General features: G+C 36.8%; 1 protein-coding gene across 1 annotated transcript in view; it reads left to right on the top strand.

Annotated features, from left to right (window-relative positions):
* LOC133049983 (multidrug resistance-associated protein 1-like) overlaps nucleotides 1–18,774 on the top strand; it is a 91,802-nt gene that overhangs the window by 38,774 nt on the left and 34,254 nt on the right. The window contains exons 10-16 of the mRNA XM_061134052.1: nucleotides 1,414–1,498; nucleotides 1,594–1,660; nucleotides 2,064–2,190; nucleotides 7,286–7,462; nucleotides 11,190–11,357; nucleotides 13,556–13,718; nucleotides 18,154–18,229. Of these exons, the coding sequence (XP_060990035.1) occupies nucleotides 1,414–1,498; nucleotides 1,594–1,660; nucleotides 2,064–2,190; nucleotides 7,286–7,462; nucleotides 11,190–11,357; nucleotides 13,556–13,718; nucleotides 18,154–18,229 (863 nt within the window). The remainder of the gene's footprint in view (nucleotides 1–1,413; nucleotides 1,499–1,593; nucleotides 1,661–2,063; nucleotides 2,191–7,285; nucleotides 7,463–11,189; nucleotides 11,358–13,555; nucleotides 13,719–18,153; nucleotides 18,230–18,774) is intronic.

The raw sequence follows: 18,774 nt of genomic DNA, 5'->3' as shown, positions 1-18,774 counted from the left end.
GACATTGTTTTCTTTGCTAAGTGTTAGTTCTCTCGTTTAGCTTTTAATATTTGGTGTTTGACACTATGCCATCAAAGGGTTTATTTTCTGTTTTCAATTGAAAATTTTTAAGTAAGTGATTTGCACAGTACTAGTCTGAATTTTCCCAGGGTTCAGCAAAACTTCATCTGTGCTGAAAGAATAAACTAGAGAGAAAAGTGCGCTGATAATATCAGTCTGCCAACCAACCTTGTATGAGGTATCTGGTTTAGCCTGCTTTTATTGTAACCTCCAATCACTGAAGCCTCTTTAGATGCTATGATGATAGAAGGTAGCTAAAACCATAGGGAACCCAAAGAACTGAGTTCTTTGATCCCCTTACCCCTAGATTTTCTCAATTAAATTTTTTCAATATCAGGTTTGGGCATTCACCCATCAAAACTTTTTCAAGTCTGGGTTCATAAACAAAGTGAATTTTTGCTTACTGGAACTAGCTCTTTGATCTAAGAACTTTTCCTTTTAATTTATATAAATTGAGATCTATAAATTATATCTGAATGAAGAGTAACATAATTCTATAGTAAATAGCACGTAAGCTATTTTTGTTCCAGAATACTGTTTTTATATTCTTTTACTAATAATCACCAGCAGAGGGCGCAGAAGTACTATCTTTTAACATGTTTCACAGCACACTTCTCTTAAAAAAATATTCTTAGAATAAAGGTTCTGTTTTGCTTTTGAAATTATGTTCTAGCTAAAGGTCTGGTATCCCAGAGTGTTTTCCAGCTCCTAGTGGTATGCTACTACTGTCACTAAACAAATAAGGAGAACAATTGTCCAAAAAAAAGAGAAAAAGAACCAACCTTGCATACTGATAGGACACACTTGGTAAACAAAATTGCAGCTTTTAATTACATCTTATCCATTAACAGTAGACATATCCTAACATAAAGTGAATAAAAATGTACTAGAGGTTTCATGCAAGTCAGTATCAGGGGAAAAATGACTCTATTTATCCTATCTGTAGCAAAACATTTATAGCTATTCTATTAATTAAATGTTACCATTGCCAAAACTATTACTTTGTTTATGCCCACAAGCAGAATTCATTCAACCAAACTGAAGTCGCTCTTAAAAACTAATTATTCTATGATTATTAATTAATCAGTTATCATGTTTTTGCTCGAATGTTAAGGAGAATTTTTGGTTTCTAACTTCTCATGTTTTCCTGCATATATATATTTGTTTTGATTTTTGATCCTTGAAACTTCTTTTTCTTTATCGATGGGCTTATTTATAAACATTAAAACAATGCAAATCATGCTTGCTGAATGTTTATATCAATATCACCAGTTTACATCAAAAACTTTTAAATGCTTTTTAGTTTAACTTCTTCTTGAAACCCAAAAATTCCATTTGCGTTTATTTTGATAGACAAGAATATCACTGGTTCATTTGGAAGATTTTCTCAACACTGAGGAACTTCTTCCACATAGTATTGAAGCAAACTACATAGGAGGTTAGCAGTTCTTTTTTGTGTTTAATATTTATTTAACTTCTGGGCTGAAGACAATTGATTCTAAGATACATTTCTGTATTTATTTTTCTTCCTAGATCATGCCATTGGTTTTACAAATGCTTCCTTTTCCTGGGATAAAACAGGGATTCCAGTATTAAAAGAGTAAGTCATGATTTGGGGGAAATTAAAAACAAAACAAAAAAATTAGCATAGATTCTATCATGCTTCATGTGTTTATTTTTTAGAGTTTTTAAGCAGAAGGTGAATCTATTGGAATTTGTGGAAATTTTTTAAAAACCTCTCACTGCATCTTTCATTTTTATGATTGTTTTACAATCTTTTTTACCCCCTGTTCATTTCCTCTTTTTACTTTGCAGCATTTACTGCTTGCATTTTGAAAGGTTGGGTGTTTGTAGACTAATGTAGGACAATGTGAATAGCAGCAATTTCAAGGATGATGCCCTATATAAAGTGACTTGTGATACAGTGACTTTTCTGGGAATATACATTAAAGACAGTTATAACAGAACTTCCTATATCATCTCTTTCTTTATTTGTTGTGCAGCTTGAACATAAAGATTCCAGAAGGAGCTTTAGTGGCTGTTGTAGGGCAAGTTGGGTCTGGAAAATCATCTGTGCTTTCTGCAATTCTGGGGGAAATGGAGAAACTAAAAGGAGCAGTCCAAAGAAAGGTAACGTCAACAATGCATTCTTTGCACATCTCCTGGTGTAATGGACTACAGCCAGCACATCATTAGTGTCAATAAGAATTTATCAAGTTGAATTGAAGAAAGAAGTATTTAATGAGCATTTCTAGTTTGTAACAAACATTTAAATTTCCACAGAAATTGATTAGCTATGGATGGATTAGTCAGAGCATTCTGTCCTCCATATACTTCAGCAAATCATTTAGGAATGCTTATGGTAATTGTTTGATGATATTAACTAAATTGCAACCAATTATGGAGAAACAAATGTGGTTTATAATATAATTTGATTAGGTTTCTAATTATCATTCATTGCAATGTTTCCTAAGTAATTACGGCCATTCCATTTCTAAGAAATGGTGTAGTTGCTCACAGGAAGGATCTCTGACCTAGGAAAACCTCAGGAAAATAATAATTATTAATAGCTTACATTTAAATTTCAGCATTTGGACTCTGGAGAGGTCTACTTCCAGCCATTTGTTCTATTCTTAAAGGTCAATAGGAATAAGAATTCAACAAGTTCTTCATCAGCTACTTCTTTTTTGAAGTACTAGGCTATCCAGTGAGTTTTTCCTTAGACCTAACTACCTAAGAAGGTAAAATATTACCTAATCACTCCTTCTCACTTCTGACAAGATGGAGAGGGTCTGTGGATATGAAACCAGTGTCTTCACTGCTTTTTTTTTTCTTTAGGAAAAATCAACTCCAGATCCTTTTACTTTTGTTCATGATATATCATTCCTTGTGTCTATATTTATTCTCCTCTGGAGAAGGAAATGGCAGCCCCCTCCAGTATTCTTGCCTTGAAAATCCCATGGACAGAGAAGCCTGATGGGCTACAGCCCCATGGGGTTACAAAGAGTCAGACACGATTGAGCAACTAAGCCTGTCTTTATATCTTTCCTGATTCTAGGTCTTTAGTGATTAATTGGTAAAGAAGCCACTTGTAATGTGGGAGACCTGGGTTCAATCCCTGAGTTGGGAAGATCCCCTGGAGAAGGGAATGGCAATCTGCTCCAGTATTCTGGCCTGGAGAATTCCATGGGCTGTATAGTCCATGGGGTCGTAAAGAGTCAGACACAACTGAGTAACTTTCAAGTTCAATTTCATGTCTTTATATCTTTCCTGATTCCAGGTCTTTAGTGATTAATTTTGTATTTTTTTATTTTTCTCATTATTACTGTTTCTTAGTTTGGAATCAAGCATAATTTCAATTTTTCTGATAAGATTACACTTAATAAATACCACTACTTTTAACTTTAACTATACTATCTTTTCTCCTTATGTTCTCTTTAATGAGTACAATCAGCCATTTGTCTGTTGATCAAGATGACTATAAATTTTCCTAGGCCAGTAAGTATCCTTTAAAAATATAATACTTGTCATATTGGGATATATGATTTTACTGAAATATTGATTTTGTTTTCATTCAGTTTCTTCAATTTTCACAAAGTGACTATTGAGCATATACTGTGTGCCTGGCACAGTACCAAGGAAATAAACATGAATATATGCTACTTTTCTTAAAGAGTTCATAGTCAAGTGAGGGAGATACTAAGGTCAATTACAACAAATATTTAGATTTTTGAAATGAAACAGTATAAAAAAGCAACAAATTCTGCTTTGAACAGTTAAAAAAATAATCAAAGTAGGCAGCCTTTTATTTAATCTTGAAAAATGATTAGGAGTTGATCAAGATAAATTGATCAACAAGTTCATCAATTTTAAGTTTCACCCAATACATAAATTATAATAATAAATTTTAAGGAGCAGATTGAATAAGATAATGTGCAAAGACCTAGACTAGTTCTTGACACAGAGTCAGCTGGCTCCCTAAGAATTTTTGTGGTTATTGTTATCTTCATTATGATTGTTGAGGGGCTCGTGGTAAGACTTAAAGATTATTTCTGATACTTTTGGGGATTCATAGTTAGGAAAGTGTTCATAGTGATAATAGAAACCATAACATTGCTATTACTAATCATAAAGTAGAGAGGACACACTTTGTTTATATTAAGCTAGGGATAGACAGTATTATCTGTCTATATAACTGGCCACTTTGTTCTTTAGGAAGCCTATTGTTCTGGATCAGTGGCAAGATTTTAATTATATCACATTCTGAATTATTTCACATTCTGTACTCTCAGTTATTTCCTAAAACATGTCTAATCCTAAATTTGTAAGTATTACAGGTATTGGGGGTTAGAAGTTTGACATGAATATGGGGATAATTAGATAATAGAGATAATAATAAATTATCTCTAATTTAATAGTAATGGGCTTCCCTGGTGGCTCTGATGGTAAAAAAAAAAAGTCTGTCAGCAATGTGGGAGACCCAGGTTCAATCCGTGGGTTGGGAAGATCTCCTGGAGAAGGGAATGGCAACCCACTCCAGAATTCTTCCCTGGAGAATTCCAAGGACAGAGGAGCCTGGAGGGCTACAGTCCACGCATTGGGTCACGAAAAGACGGACACCACTGAGTGACTGATGCTTTCACTTTCAATCATAATAATGGCATGGCCAACCTAACATTTAGTATTTATAAGGTGCTTTTGTTTACATCTTTCTGTTTCTCAAGGTTTCACATTCTCAACTGTTTGATGCATATCATTACAGTGTTCAAATTCTAAGATCCCCTATTCTCAGTATCAGAGGTTTTGATCAGACATCATTCATGCAGCATATTCAATATTCAGTGTTCTTTGGTGGAACATCAGAGATTTAGAGTCCATTTTTTAATTAACCAAACTGCTATTGGAGTTTTATTATTAAGAATGAAATGAAACAAATACACATTTTCATTTGTATGTGAGATGTGATAATTATAATGATAATACAAGGAAAGTTTTACATCTCTGTGAAAATTTATCAACTCTTTTTCAGCTCCTGTTATACCAATACATCAAGTCCATATTTCTCAATGTAGCATTTAGTTCCTATTTTATATTATATGCCATTTTCCCCAGTTCTGCATCTTCTTTCCTATGTTCTTTACCCTCTGTTCTCCTTATCTTGCCTGATGTATATCAAGTATTCAGAATCTCCATCACCTGAGGACTGATTTATTATGCTATCCTAATCAAAGGTTATTCACTAAGTAAGGTAGTTCAAGAGCAATTACTTTTGTGTTCAAGATCAAGTCAGATCGAATTATATTGTTTTGGCTCAAAATCCATTCTGTGTCTTACTTGCTCAACAAAGAAGAATTAAAAGTTAATCTTTTAAACAAACAGTTGGTAGAAATCAAAAGACTGGTAGTTACATACAGATCTATGTCAGAAAGTAGTTTAAATGTGCAGTATTGTTAGAGTGAGCAATAACCAGAACACTCAAGTCAGTGTTTGGATAGAGTCCATGGGGTAGATTCAAAGGTGAGTCTCTAGTTCAAATACTGGGAGTCCTTTAGAAGACAAAGGTTAGTTAAAAGAATATTTCATGCATCAGAGTCATATTCAGGAATAATGTCAAGACATCAGATTATCAGAAAATGAATTTAAGAGCAGTGAGTGCCTGGAAGACACAGGAATGTGGTGTCCAGAGCCCCCTTCTAGGGGGCTTGCCACCAGCTTTGGGAGTACATCAGACACATTAGCACCTTCATGATGGCCTGCTGGGTTCCAACCTTAAAGGCCAGGCCAGTTCAGCCTAACAACAGAATCCCTCTGCTGGGTGATACCACTTGCATGGCTCTCTGGAAGGTTGACCAAATCTTTCTTGGATATGGGTCACCATGTGACTTACCCCTCTATTCCTTCCTGCTTCTCCATTTCCTTTCCATAAGAATTCCACAGGAATTCATCCCTCCAAAACAATTTGCACCCCAACTTCAGTGTTATGGGCCGAATTGTCTTCTCCCCATATTCATATGTCAAAGTTCTAACCCCCAATACCTGAGAATATGACTGTATTTGGAGATAGGGCCTTCCCGGGGGCCACAAGTTAAAATAAGGTTAATAGGGTGGGCCCTTTGGCTGATATCTTAGAAGAAATTAAGACACATACTCAAAGGGAAGGCCGTGTGAAGACTGGGGAGAAGACTGCCATCTTCAAGCTAAGGAGATCGGTCTGAGGAGAAACCAGCCATGCCGTCCTGTTCATGATGCCGGTTGTCTTGATGTTCACGCTGTGTGCGGTGTTAGCTGAACCCAGGGTAGGCCAGGTGCAAGCTAAGAGGCTGGAAGAAGATGCGAAGAGCGGCAGGAACTACAGACACGTTCATTCTCTCCTGGCTGGCACAGCAGCCATTACGCTATGTTCCCTCCTCTCATGGCTGACCCAACAGAGACAGCCGTGACGCAGCAGTAACGCCGCCATTTTCTAGGTGGAGCTCACACTGGTCACAGCTTGTGACCAATCAAGGACCTCCTGATGCGCATGTGCAGTGCTATAAATGCTCTCAGCTGTTACATATCGTTGTTTATAAAATGTGGGGTGAGAGAGTCTGAACACACCATCTTGGCTAATTTACTCTCTCCTCACATGTGCCAACGCCTTGATCTCAGAATTATGAGGGGAAAAAAATTCTATTGTTTAAGCCACTGAGTTCATGGTAGCTTGTGAGGGTAGGAAGAGCTGTCTGGTAAACTCAGTGTCTGCCAGAAATCTCACCAGGGACCTTTGATAGAAAGGAAATGGGTTGCCTTTTCTTTCTCCAGGGGATCTTCCCGACCCAGGGATCAAACCCGGGTCTCCTACGTCATAGGCAGATGCATTTAGTGTCTGAGCCACAAGGGAAGTCTTGGTAGAAGCTACTTGAAAGTAAGTAAAAAACACATTTCTTCCTTCTCTAATTGCTTTAGGTGTAGAGTTAGGTTATTTATTTGGCTTTTTTCTTGTTTCTTGATGTAAGCCAAAGTAATTCATTTGAAGGCGCCTCTAATAAAAATTCATAAGGTTAAAATAGGATATAAGATTAAAATATATATGGAATATATTTACATTTAAGAAATAATCTAATTTTTTAAAAAAATTCAATTTAAAGGAAGCAAAACCATGGACAAATATGTTCCCTTTATCTGGCACATGCAAGTTCTCCTTTTTCCCTGTTAAGAGTATTTCTTTTATTTATTTCTTTTTTAGGGCTCCGTGGCTTATGTTTCCCAGCAGGCCTGGATTCAGAATTGCATTTTGCAAGAAAACATTCTCTTTGGCTCTGTCATGCAGAAGCAGCTTTATGAGAGAGTTTTGGAAGCCTGTGCCCTCCTTCCTGATTTGGAGCAGTTACCAAATGGAGATCAAACTGAGATTGGAGAAAAAGTAAGGAAAATATATTTTATCCTATGCAGGAATAGCTTTCCAGTCAGCTGCACTAATAAAACATCTATAGCCCTTTTACTGAGGTCTTGAAGAGCTACATAGCTGTAATTTTTAAAAGTTATTGTAGAAGTCCTATGAAAGAAATGGCAGTATTAAGGAAGAATAATTATTCTTTATTGACTACTTGGAAAGCAGATTAAAAATCAGCAGGAAATTCTGTTGTTAGTGCCTATACAGGGGAATGAAAGCCCATCAAGTGGATCATGAACACTTGGCCTTACTTTCTGGCATAATGCTGTTCGCTGTCTAGTGAGGGAGCAGCAGTTTTGTTTCTTTGTGGCTCTCTTGTGCACAAGCTGAGCCTAGCAGAGTAGCAGCAGAGCCCCAGTCCACAATGGTGGCTCCAGTCCACCAGGAGACTCCAACAAAGCTCTGTTCCAGGTTCACACATTCTTCCTTAGGAGGAGCTTGTTTCCCAGACACCATATTCTTTGTTCTATTTATTTTCATCCAGTTAATGAATAGTTATCATGCTGCCCAGTGTTTTGTGGTTAAAAACAAAACAAAATAAGATATCACAGGTCAAATAATGAACCCCAAGAGATAATCCCCAACCCTTGACTAAAATCTCCATTAATTAAACATGAATGCAAAAGCAGCCTCTGCCTACGATTCAGATGTACTATGAAGATAAGTAAATAATCCTTAGTGTTTTGAGTTTCTGAGAAGAGAGTTAGCATAACGTTGTTAAGCGTTTTTACCTTGGCCTCTTATTATTTAATTGTCTTGTTATATCAGTTGAAAACTATAAACAAAATTGTAGAAAGTGCCAGGATTTCAAATCTAGGGTGTACACTTTGCTGTACATCTGAAACACTAACACAACACGGTAAATCTTCTATATTTCAATAAAATATAAAATCTGGGACAAGGTAGATCTTACCTTTTAACTAGACTTACATTGTTTTTATTCATAACCTGTTACTTTGCAGATGTATGTTTTCGAAGTGTTAAGTAGATTTAATTTTTTGCAACCTCTGTGTTTTTTCTGGCATCTTCATTATCCCTCTAGGCAATAGCAGCATAGCTAAAATGATAAAGAAAGGCAACTTCTTCAAACTTGTTAATACATGTTGAACCTTTTGCTGATAAAGTCAACCTCTAATAATATGAAATAGCTAACACATGCATGCATGCTCAGTTGCTTCAGCCGTGTCCGACTCTTTGCAACCCTATTGTAGCCCACCAGGCTCCTCTGTCCGTGGGATTCTCCAGGCAACAATACTAGAGTATGTTGCCATGACCTTTTCCAGGGGATCTTCCCAATCCAGGGATGAAACCAGCGTCACTTATGTCTCCTACATTGGCCGGCAGGTTCTTTACCACTAGTGCCACCCGGGAAGACGAAAATAGCTAATCGTATGTAACTAAAAAATTAAAGTGGAAAATTCAAAATGTGAAGTATAGATTTAATATAGTCCTTAAGTGTTATTACCACTTATAAATTCTGTTTTTTATATTTTATAATCAAATTTCTCCCAATCTGGTGATGGACCTTAAAAATGTAATTGAATATTTCAGAAGAAAATCTGTTTACAGCTGTTTATGGTCCATGGGGTCGCAAAGAGTCAGACACAACTTAGCAACTAAAACAATGAGATGAAAAAGATAATGAATGTAGGATTTTCTTCACTTTTATTATCTTTTTCTTTGACATAATTCAATTGAACACAAATATTTATTAATCTGTTATTTGCCCTATTTCTACAATGGAGTACCTAAGGGTGAGCAAGAGAGCTATCACTTTGTCTTCCAAGGATTGGAATCAACTGGATCTCTGCCAATGATGTTATCAATTGCCTTTACCAGTATTTATTTGGACACTATGTGCTGGGAGTGCAAGGATAAACTAGGTAGGAGTGGATAAGAGAATGAGATGCTGACATGAGTATTGCTATTTCTAGCAATGGATGAGTAAACTGAAAACTATAAGACAAGAAGGGAGGGAAGGAATCGCTTTACCTGAAACTCTGGGTAGAAGATTGATTTCAAAGAATACTTGCAGTGTGTAGCTTTTGAGTTGCAAGGTGGAGGGTGTGGGTGCCCAAGCGGAGTGAACACTCTCTGTGCGGGCAGGAAAAGGCAGGCTAGTCTGATTGTAGGTCAGTCAGTTGAGGGCAGCATTGGGTGAGAGTTTGAAAGATGAGTTAATGTCAAAATCTAAGTGTCTTGGATTTCTACTAAGGAATTTGCTGTTGCTCATGAGTGATGAGAAGAGAAAGATGTGGCTATCCAAGATTTTAAGCAAAATGACATTATTGCAGGATACATGATGACAAGTCAGAGGACGGATTAGCGAGAGAAGTGATTGAGTGACAATAGCTAATGTGTATTGTGTCTCTACTCAGTATAGGATTCATCCTAGATATTTTAAGCTCATTAAATGCTCATGACAAACCCATGAGTTGGAGACTGTTACATTCACACATACTGACAGATATATGTATCGTATCACTTTGTTGTATTTATGTATCATATTACTTTGTAGGTATTTTTTTGCTCTTTGCTCCTTTGCTAGAATATGACCTCCCCATGACAGAGCCTCCATTTCATTTATCGTTAAATCCCAAGTGCTAGCATAGCTCTCCACCTGGAGAGGGAATAGCAACCTACTTCAGTATTCTTGCTGGGGAATTCCATGGAGGGAAGCAGGCTACAGTCCGTGGGGTCGCAAGGAGTCAGACATGACTGAGAGACTAACACTTTCTTATTCTTTAACAGCTCTCAGAACATAGGAGATATTTGTTGATTAGAGGGAAGATGAGAAAGGCAAAGAAGCAATGGCATTTTACGATTATAGGGCACTGACTCGGTTCTGTGCTGCATGAAGAGCTTTTAAACCAGATCTGTAAACACTAAATATAAAATAAATCAAGTAAATTGGGCCTGGCCACATAATTCTCCATACATGGCTGTGCATGTCGATTCTAATTCTCATATCGAGTGATGTATATTCCTTATTCTTGCTTCTTAGAGTTGTACTTTTGCCAACAAGACTTGTACTAATCTTTCTACAGAAGAAAATAGGACATGTTGATTAGTGCTTTGATAATTTAGCTATTATTCTCCATTTCCTATATGTCAATTTAAAAATGATCACCAGTGTCAGTATATGAATGACAGCCAAAAGTCTCCTTTAATATTCCACAGGCATGACCTTTCAGAGGTAAGGGATTGGACATTCTTTTCTCCATAACTGTTAGTGTCTACTTTTTAAAAGGAAGTAATGAAGAGAAAGCAGATATATCTGCTAATTTGCACAAATTAATGGCACTAGGAAATAGAGGTTTTGGAATTTCAGGATAAAGAAAGGTTGAAATGTTAATCCTGAGTTATTACCTATCCCTGCTACAGAGGAGAATTTGGACATAACTATGTGTTCTTTGGGGGCTTCCCACGTGGCTCCATGGTAAAGAACCTACTTGCCAATGGAGGAGACCTCGGTGAGATCCCCGGGTCAGAAAGATCCCCTGTAGAAGGGAATGGCTACCCACTCCAGTATTCTTGCCTGGAGAATCCCATGGACGGAGGAGCCTGGAGGGCCACAGTCCTTAGTGTCGCAGAGTCAGACACGACTGGAGCGACTGAGCACACACTCATGCATGCATGTGTTCTTTGAGATTCACACATTTTTCCCTATTTTTTTTTTTTCCTGCTTCATTTTCAGGGTGTGAATATAAGTGGTGGACAGAAGCATCGAGTGTGTCTGGCCAGAGCTGTCTACAGTGGGGCTGACATCTACCTCCTAGATGATCCCTTGTCTGCAGTAGATGTTCATGTTGCAAATCAACTTTTTGAAAAAGTGATTGGGTCCTCTGGCATGTTAAGGAACAAGGTAGCCATAGCATCACATATGCTTTTGTGAGGGAAGGGGAGAATAATCTACGTAGCATTGGGCCCCGAATTCTAATACTTTATTTGTTGATGCAGAGTAGTCAAATTTCACATAAAGAATGGGATGGTATGTTGCTCTTTCACAGACTTTAATGAATATTTTTAAATTTTTACAAGTTTACTCAACTTATGTGATTATTACATAAGATCGCAACTTACATGATTATTACCTCATTGACTCATACTGTATTCAAAGGTGATTTACACCTCAAAATGAGTGTTTTAAGTTTAGCTGACCATTTTTTGGAAAAATGGAATTTGGTTGTATAGCACTTTTCTGGAAAATAGTGTTTATTATTTTTTACTTAAAATTAGGTGTTTTAAACATATCCTTAATAATAATCCAATTGTCTTGTGAAGGAACAAAGAAAAAAGGAATTAATATTTACCAAGTGCATATCATATTTGACACTAGGTAAATATGACTAATTTGACACTAAACTAGTTCATTTAGTTCTTATAGCAAGTCTCTGAGACAAGCATCATCAATACTCCTGTTTTACATATGAAGAAACATGGAGCTCATCATGACTTGATGTAGCTTGCTCAATTTAAGAACCACAGAAATGTTTTCTTTTTTTGGCTGAGCTGGGTCTTCATTGCTGTGCTGACTTTCTCTAGCTGTGGAGAGCAGGGTCTACTCTCTAATTGCGGTGGACGGGCCTCTCGGTACGGTGGTTTCTCTTGTTGCAGAGCACAGGCTCTGTGGGCAGAGGTTTCAGTAGTTGCAGCATGTGAGCTAATACCTGTGGTTCTCAACTCGAGAACACAGGCTCAATAGCTGTGGTACGCACAAGCTTAGTTGCTCCACAGCATGTGGGGTCTTCCCGAATCAGGGATGAAACCCATGTCTCCTGCATTGGCTGGTGGATTCTTTACCACTGAGCCACCAGGGAAAACCCAAGAACCACAGAATTTTTTTTTTAATTTAATTTATTTTTTTTTTCATTTATTTTTATTAGTTGGAGGCTAATTACTTTACAATATTGTAGTGGGTTTTGTCATACATTGACATGAATCAGCCATGGATTTACAGAAATTTTTAAAAGCCTCTCTGACTGCAGAGCCATAGGTATGTATTCACAGTGTGTGCTTATAGATTTATTTATAGAGAATTCTGGAAAAAGTAAATAAATGTATAAGATGGCAAAATAAATATTTAATTAAATCACAAATGTCTTTACTTATTGAAATGAACCCAAGATAAATCTTCTCATTCAATTTAGTGTACATTATACAATAATATGGAAAGATTTAAAAATAAAGACTATGTGTTATAACTGAAACATGTTTTTGTAACACTGCGTGCATGCTAAGTTGCTTCAGTTGTGTCCAACTCTTTGCCACGCCATGGACTGTAGCCTGCCAGGCTCCTCTGTCCATGGGATTCTCCAGGCAGGAAAACTAGAGTGGGTTGCCATGCCCTTCTCCAAGGGATCTTCCCAGGGCTAGAGCCCAGGTCTCTTGCATCTCCTGCCTTGGTAGGCCAGTTCTTTACCAATAGCGCCACCTGGGAAGCCCCTTGTAACTGTACAGGACCTTCTAAAAAGGAAGCAAGAATGACAGTTATAAGATTACTTTTAATTTGTTGTAAATTTGATTCATTCTTAATGAATGAAGAATACCTGAACTAATGGGGTAAAGCATTTGCTGACTTTTTAAATTTTTGTCAAATAATGTATCATCATTCATTGTGAAATATTTATGTGCTATCTTAAACTGGTGCCTCCCAAGAATTCTACTCTAAAATAGTAAAGACAAAAAATAATGATCGCAGCTCTCTTTTTCAAAATTTTATTTATTCATTTTTGGTTGTGCTAGGTCTTCATTGCTGCACAGTCTTTCCTCTAGGGGCAGTGCGTGGGGGCTTCTTCTTGTGGTGGCTTCTCTTGTGCAGCACAGACTCTAGGGTGACCGGGCTTCAGTAGTTGCGGCATGTGAGCGCAATAGCTGTGGTCCGAGCTCTAGGTCACAGGCTCATGGGCTTAGTTGCTCTTCCCCGACCAGGGATCGAACCCGTATCCTGCATTGTCAGGTGGATTCTTTACCACTGAGCCACCAGAGACGCCCCGAAGCTCTTTTTAAAATAGTCATTTTGACCATCTTTCGTAACCCAAGGAATAAAATACTCTGTTTCAGACTCGAATTTTAGTGACGCACAACCTCACACTTCTGCCGCAGATGGATCTCATTGTTGTAATGGAGAGTGGCAGAGTAGCACAAATGGGAACATACCAGGAACTTCTGTCTGAAACCAAAAATCTCACGAATTTGCTTCAGGCCTTCAGTGAACAAGAAAAAGGTGAGGACACAATTAAAAATACGCCTAAGATACAGTGTGCTAACCCATTCGGAAAGCCCACTAATTGTCTGGTTTCTTACTATGCATTTTTCTTCATTCATGACTGCTAAGTCAGGAGCTGAACATCTTCCTTTCTCTCGAAAAGAAACAAATACTTTGGGACACATCAGCTAAAAATCAACCTCACATACGAGTTTTAAGCAAAATGTTATGCTCCAGGATCAGTTTGTTCATCTATGAAATGAGAGATTAAATAATTTATAAACTCTACTGCAAGTTTAGAATATAATGAATCTAAACATTCTACTTTCTTTTAAATTAAATTCATATCAAATAAACAATAAATCTTTAAAATGTATTATTGCATGTTATGGGAGAGAGACAAATGAAAAGAAAATCTGAAGAATGACAAGGGGGAATAATTGTTGTCTAACTTTTACAAAACAACTGAGGTTATTTACTACTAATTTTTATTTCTATAGTCCTAGTATTTTAAATTAAGATCCAAAGATGTTTGTATAAATGAAGCTGTTTGATCATTATGTAATTAGGACACAAGGGTGTTTGAAATCTAGCATTAGTTTAATGTTCTAGAGATCCATCATTTTCTCACTCTGAAAACTGAATGTACCATCATCTCTTTTCCCAGCTATAGATGGTTTCTCATATAGACCACCATCGTGATCCTCGTGCTTTACCTTTCCGGAACACCACTGAGAAATGACTATAAAATCAGTGAACTATTAAAAAATTCCAGGCTAAAAAAAAATATAGAGTTATGTCTTAGCATGTTATGCATGAACTGGTATCTATTAATTCACTTTACCTTTTACCTGGATGTAAAGGTCAGAAAGATATGAAACCAGTTCATAATAGGATCAGTGCCCTTTAGTATCTGAATGCCATGAAATCAAAAAACAAAGCCATTTTGCTGATGTTTTTTCTAAGCTAATACACATTAGGTATGCACTACTATTTTTTTATTCCTTGTTTATACTCCTTTCTCAAATTGAAATGTTCTACATGTAGATGCATTCAGAAATATCTGATGCATCGTCAGATGGCTGTGGTCATTCTTAGTAAGAGAAGCACCTTATCTTTTCTTTAGGGCCAGCAATTTTGGAAATGAGGCCTTGCCTACCTGGTCAGGCTAAGTAATAACTTATGTTTAGTCTGTAGGAAAGGCAGGTCTATGAGTATCTCTGAGGGCTAGAAGAGGGTGCAGTCTGTCATTGTCTCTGTCCCTAGCACCTAGGTAGCTTCATGCTAGGCACTCCATAACTGTTAAACAGATAAATCTGCCTCCATTGTTTCTACCAAAAAGTATGTCTCTTCAGAGTTAATAGAATGATTTGTAATGCTATGAGTCAGTATTGCTATTTATTTTAAAGAGCACATGAAATATAAGTTATATTACCTTGGGAAATATAGCTTTAAAAGCAGGCAATATGTAAGTTTTAAGTTCAATATTTAATTTACCATAAAATATGGAACACACTTTTGAAAGCTGTTTAAGTCTCCAGTTTTGGAAAAAACATCATTCCTTCTCAGCACTGATAAAACTTCTTAAGTACACCAGTTCTCTGCGGTAACAAGTGGAAAATATTCTTGAAGCTGGGCTGACATTAATAGATATTACAGTCTTACCATCAGAAATATGCCATCATTAGAAAAATGTAAATGGAACTTTTTTCTAATTACTTCAATATTGTGTCTTCTCTGTTACAATTCAGAAAGGTGGTGAGTAGAGATCATTTGTGTACTGGAAATAGAATATGTTTTCTAAAGTGAATATTTCTGGGATTTTTATTTTTTGCATCCTGAGTAAAAAATATATGAAAGCTTTTAAAAAGCAGGCAAAATATTACTCATGATAATGCTAGAGAGATAGATAGATGTAAAAGGTCAGCCACATATATTGTCATTTTATTACTGATCACACAGAACAGGGCAAAAATAGATTAACAGATATAAAATGGATAATAAAATATCCCACCAAACAACTTCAAATCTAGTTATAGTTAGTGTCGCATTCCTGTGGTTATTTCCCTTGGACTTAGGCCAGCAGTATCCAGTCCTGTACTGGGTCCCTTTTCTGCCTTTCCTCACTGCTGATGACCCAGACACTTGTTCTTTTCCTTTCGTTCACCCTCTCACTACCAGAGCTGATGACAGATAAGTAGACTTTATGGGCTTCCCTCATAGCTCAGCTGGTAAAAGAATCTGCTTGCAGTGCAGGTTCAATTCTGAGTCAGGTTCAATTCTGAGTCAGGAAGATCCACTGGAGAAGGGATAGGCTATCCACTCCAATATTCTTGGACTTCCCTTGTGGCTTAGCTGGTAAAGAATCTGCCTGCAATGTGGGAGACTTGAGTTCGATCCCTGGGTTGGGAAGATCCCCTGGAGAAGGGAAAGGCTACCCACTCCAGTACTCTGGCCTGGAGAATTCCACAGACTGTATAGTCCATGGGATCGCAAAGAGTCGGACATGACTGAGCAACTTGCACTTTCTTTCAAATAGAGTTTATACTATAATTTGGTTTGGATATATCAGATCTCTAAAAATCCATCCAGCTCTGAAAAATCTACAAGTCTCATCTCATGGGAATATTATAAAATAGAACCAATCAGGAGTGAGAGAAGACTTTGTGAAAAAAGATATGAAAAATAAAAGCAAAAAATATGAAATACAAAGGTAAATTTACCTATTTATATTTAGAAGTTTAGGCTCTTATCCATACTAATAATACTTATGATAGCTAGGCTGTCTTGGGTATTAATTTTGTCAGTATATTCACACATGTTTTGCTTAAATCTCTCCCAAAACCTCCTGAGGCTGCATGGTCCTGATTTTACAAAGAGAATTTGTATCTTGCACAACTTAAGACAGATGATAAACTGCAGAATTTAAATCCATTGCTGCCTCTGTTCCATGCCAGAGGCCAATCAAGCTCTTAAACATTATATCAAATTTGTAGGAACAAGCCCATTGACTTAGAGTGAAAGACAGGAAGGAGTGTGGGGCTCAGTTCACTCTCGATCTCTCCATCTCTCAATCTTTCTCTCTCTCTCTCTCTCCTCCTGTTTGTCTCTTTGACAACTTTGGGCTTTAGGCAAGTCACTTGTCCTGAATTTTACTTTTCCCTGAAAAATATGGGTAAGCTTACCTCTTCTATTCTCTTTATCTTACCAGGTCATTCTGATGCTCAAATTGTACAATATATGTGAACATATTCTGTAAATTGTAAATATGTAAATTTAAATGTTTATCATTATCAGCTATAAAGATGAAAATGTGCCTTAGGCAGGAGAGGCTACAACATCCCCAGATTTTCATTCTGTGAGACATGGAATCCCATGTTTCACAGAGACACTTGATGCAAATCAGATGCTTCCTTTAAAGGCCAGATGTTTACTTCTAGAAATAAAAAGCACAGAACACATGTAGAGACCTCAGAAATCTCCAATTCCTTCCTTTTAAAAATAAGAAGTCTGAAATTCAAGTATTATACTGTGAAAAAAAGACAAAAATCTGCCTAACTCTGAGATGTTTCCCGTGGAATTCACTAACAGCAATTTGAACCTCGGGGCTTCTCCAGTGGCTCAGCTGATAAAAAAAACCTGCCTGGAGTTTAGGAGATGCAAGAGACAAGGGATAGAAACCTGGGTTAGGACGCGCCTCTAGAGAAGGAAGGGGCAACCCCCTCCAGTGTTCTTGCCTGGGAAATCCCATGGACAGAGGAGCCTGGCAGGCTACAGTCCTTGGAGTGTCAAAAAGTTGGCCACGATTGAGTGCACATGCATATACACACAACTTGAACCTTATTCTTGTAGTTCTAGAGGTGTGACTGATTTGTGTAACCTGCTTTACTTCTCTGTACTTTTTATCAGTAAAATAAGGATAATTGTAGGATCTTCCTCACAGGGTTACTTTTGAAACATAAGAGTTAAAATATGTAAAACATTTAGAATATTGCTGACACATAGGAAGCTATTGTTAATATTACTGACATTAGTAAGAACAAGACAGAGATTTGGGGAATTTACATTGTATTTTCTTAACAATTTTCACCATAATCGCATTTTACAATAATAAAACTTGATGATATTATTCCATTTTTCTGTTAAAGAAAATCATTCCAGTTTGGCAAATATTAAACCCACCTGTGGAAGATCCAAAACAAGTTAGCGCTCTCTCTAATGTCTAAGAAAGAATTTTCTGTAGGCTTTTTCATTATAGAATCTCAGTTTTATCAAGACATTATGAGACATTTTAGATGAGGGGGAAATACTGGGGAAAATGGAAGGGCTTCCAGTATACCTGTGAATCTAAAACACAAAGAATACTCTAAGTTGTATAATCTTTCATGATATTTCTATTTTGTGCATTGATTGCCTTTATGGATATAAAAGCACTCACCATCTTCTTCTCCAGCTCATGCTTTAAAGCAAGTCAGTGTAATCAACTCCAGAACTGTTCTGAAAGACCAAATCCTGGTGCAAAATGATAGGTGAGTATTAGGACAATACTGGAGATTATAGACTAATTAATTACATTTTTAGCATTTAAAATGTATCCTACAAAAAGGATATGTTATGATGGACATAATATGTACTTAGTGGTTTCCAAATTTTAAACTATAAGTTACATGGTTGTGTCTAAGTTTTTAACTGAGATGTATGTGACTTAGTTTGGGAAACACAGTAAGTCTTAGTAATTTCTAGTCAAATTCTACTAGAAGAAATCTACTCTGATTTGTGCGTGTAAGTGCTAAAAATATCCCCCAAATGAATCTATTTAGAAAAACAAGAGGAAGGAAGGAGAGAGGAAAGAATAAGAGAAAGTGAAAGAGAAATAAAAATAATAAAACTCTGACTCCGATTGAATTGTTATATTATACTTATTTTTCCTTTTTGTAAGTTACTAAAATGAACAGTGATTGAAGCAAATTAACCTAATCAGCTATTTGCCCTAATTCTACCCCCAACAGTTGCAAAGAGGAGACTGAAAGAAAGAAAGAATAGCAATCAGTCACTTAAAAATAAGCAGCTAGAA

The sequence above is a fragment of the Dama dama genome, chromosome 31 (assembly GCF_033118175.1).
Source record: "Dama dama isolate Ldn47 chromosome 31, ASM3311817v1, whole genome shotgun sequence".
Lineage (NCBI taxonomy): Eukaryota > Metazoa > Chordata > Mammalia > Artiodactyla > Cervidae > Dama > Dama dama.
This window is presented reverse-complemented; position numbering and strand designations above follow the sequence as displayed.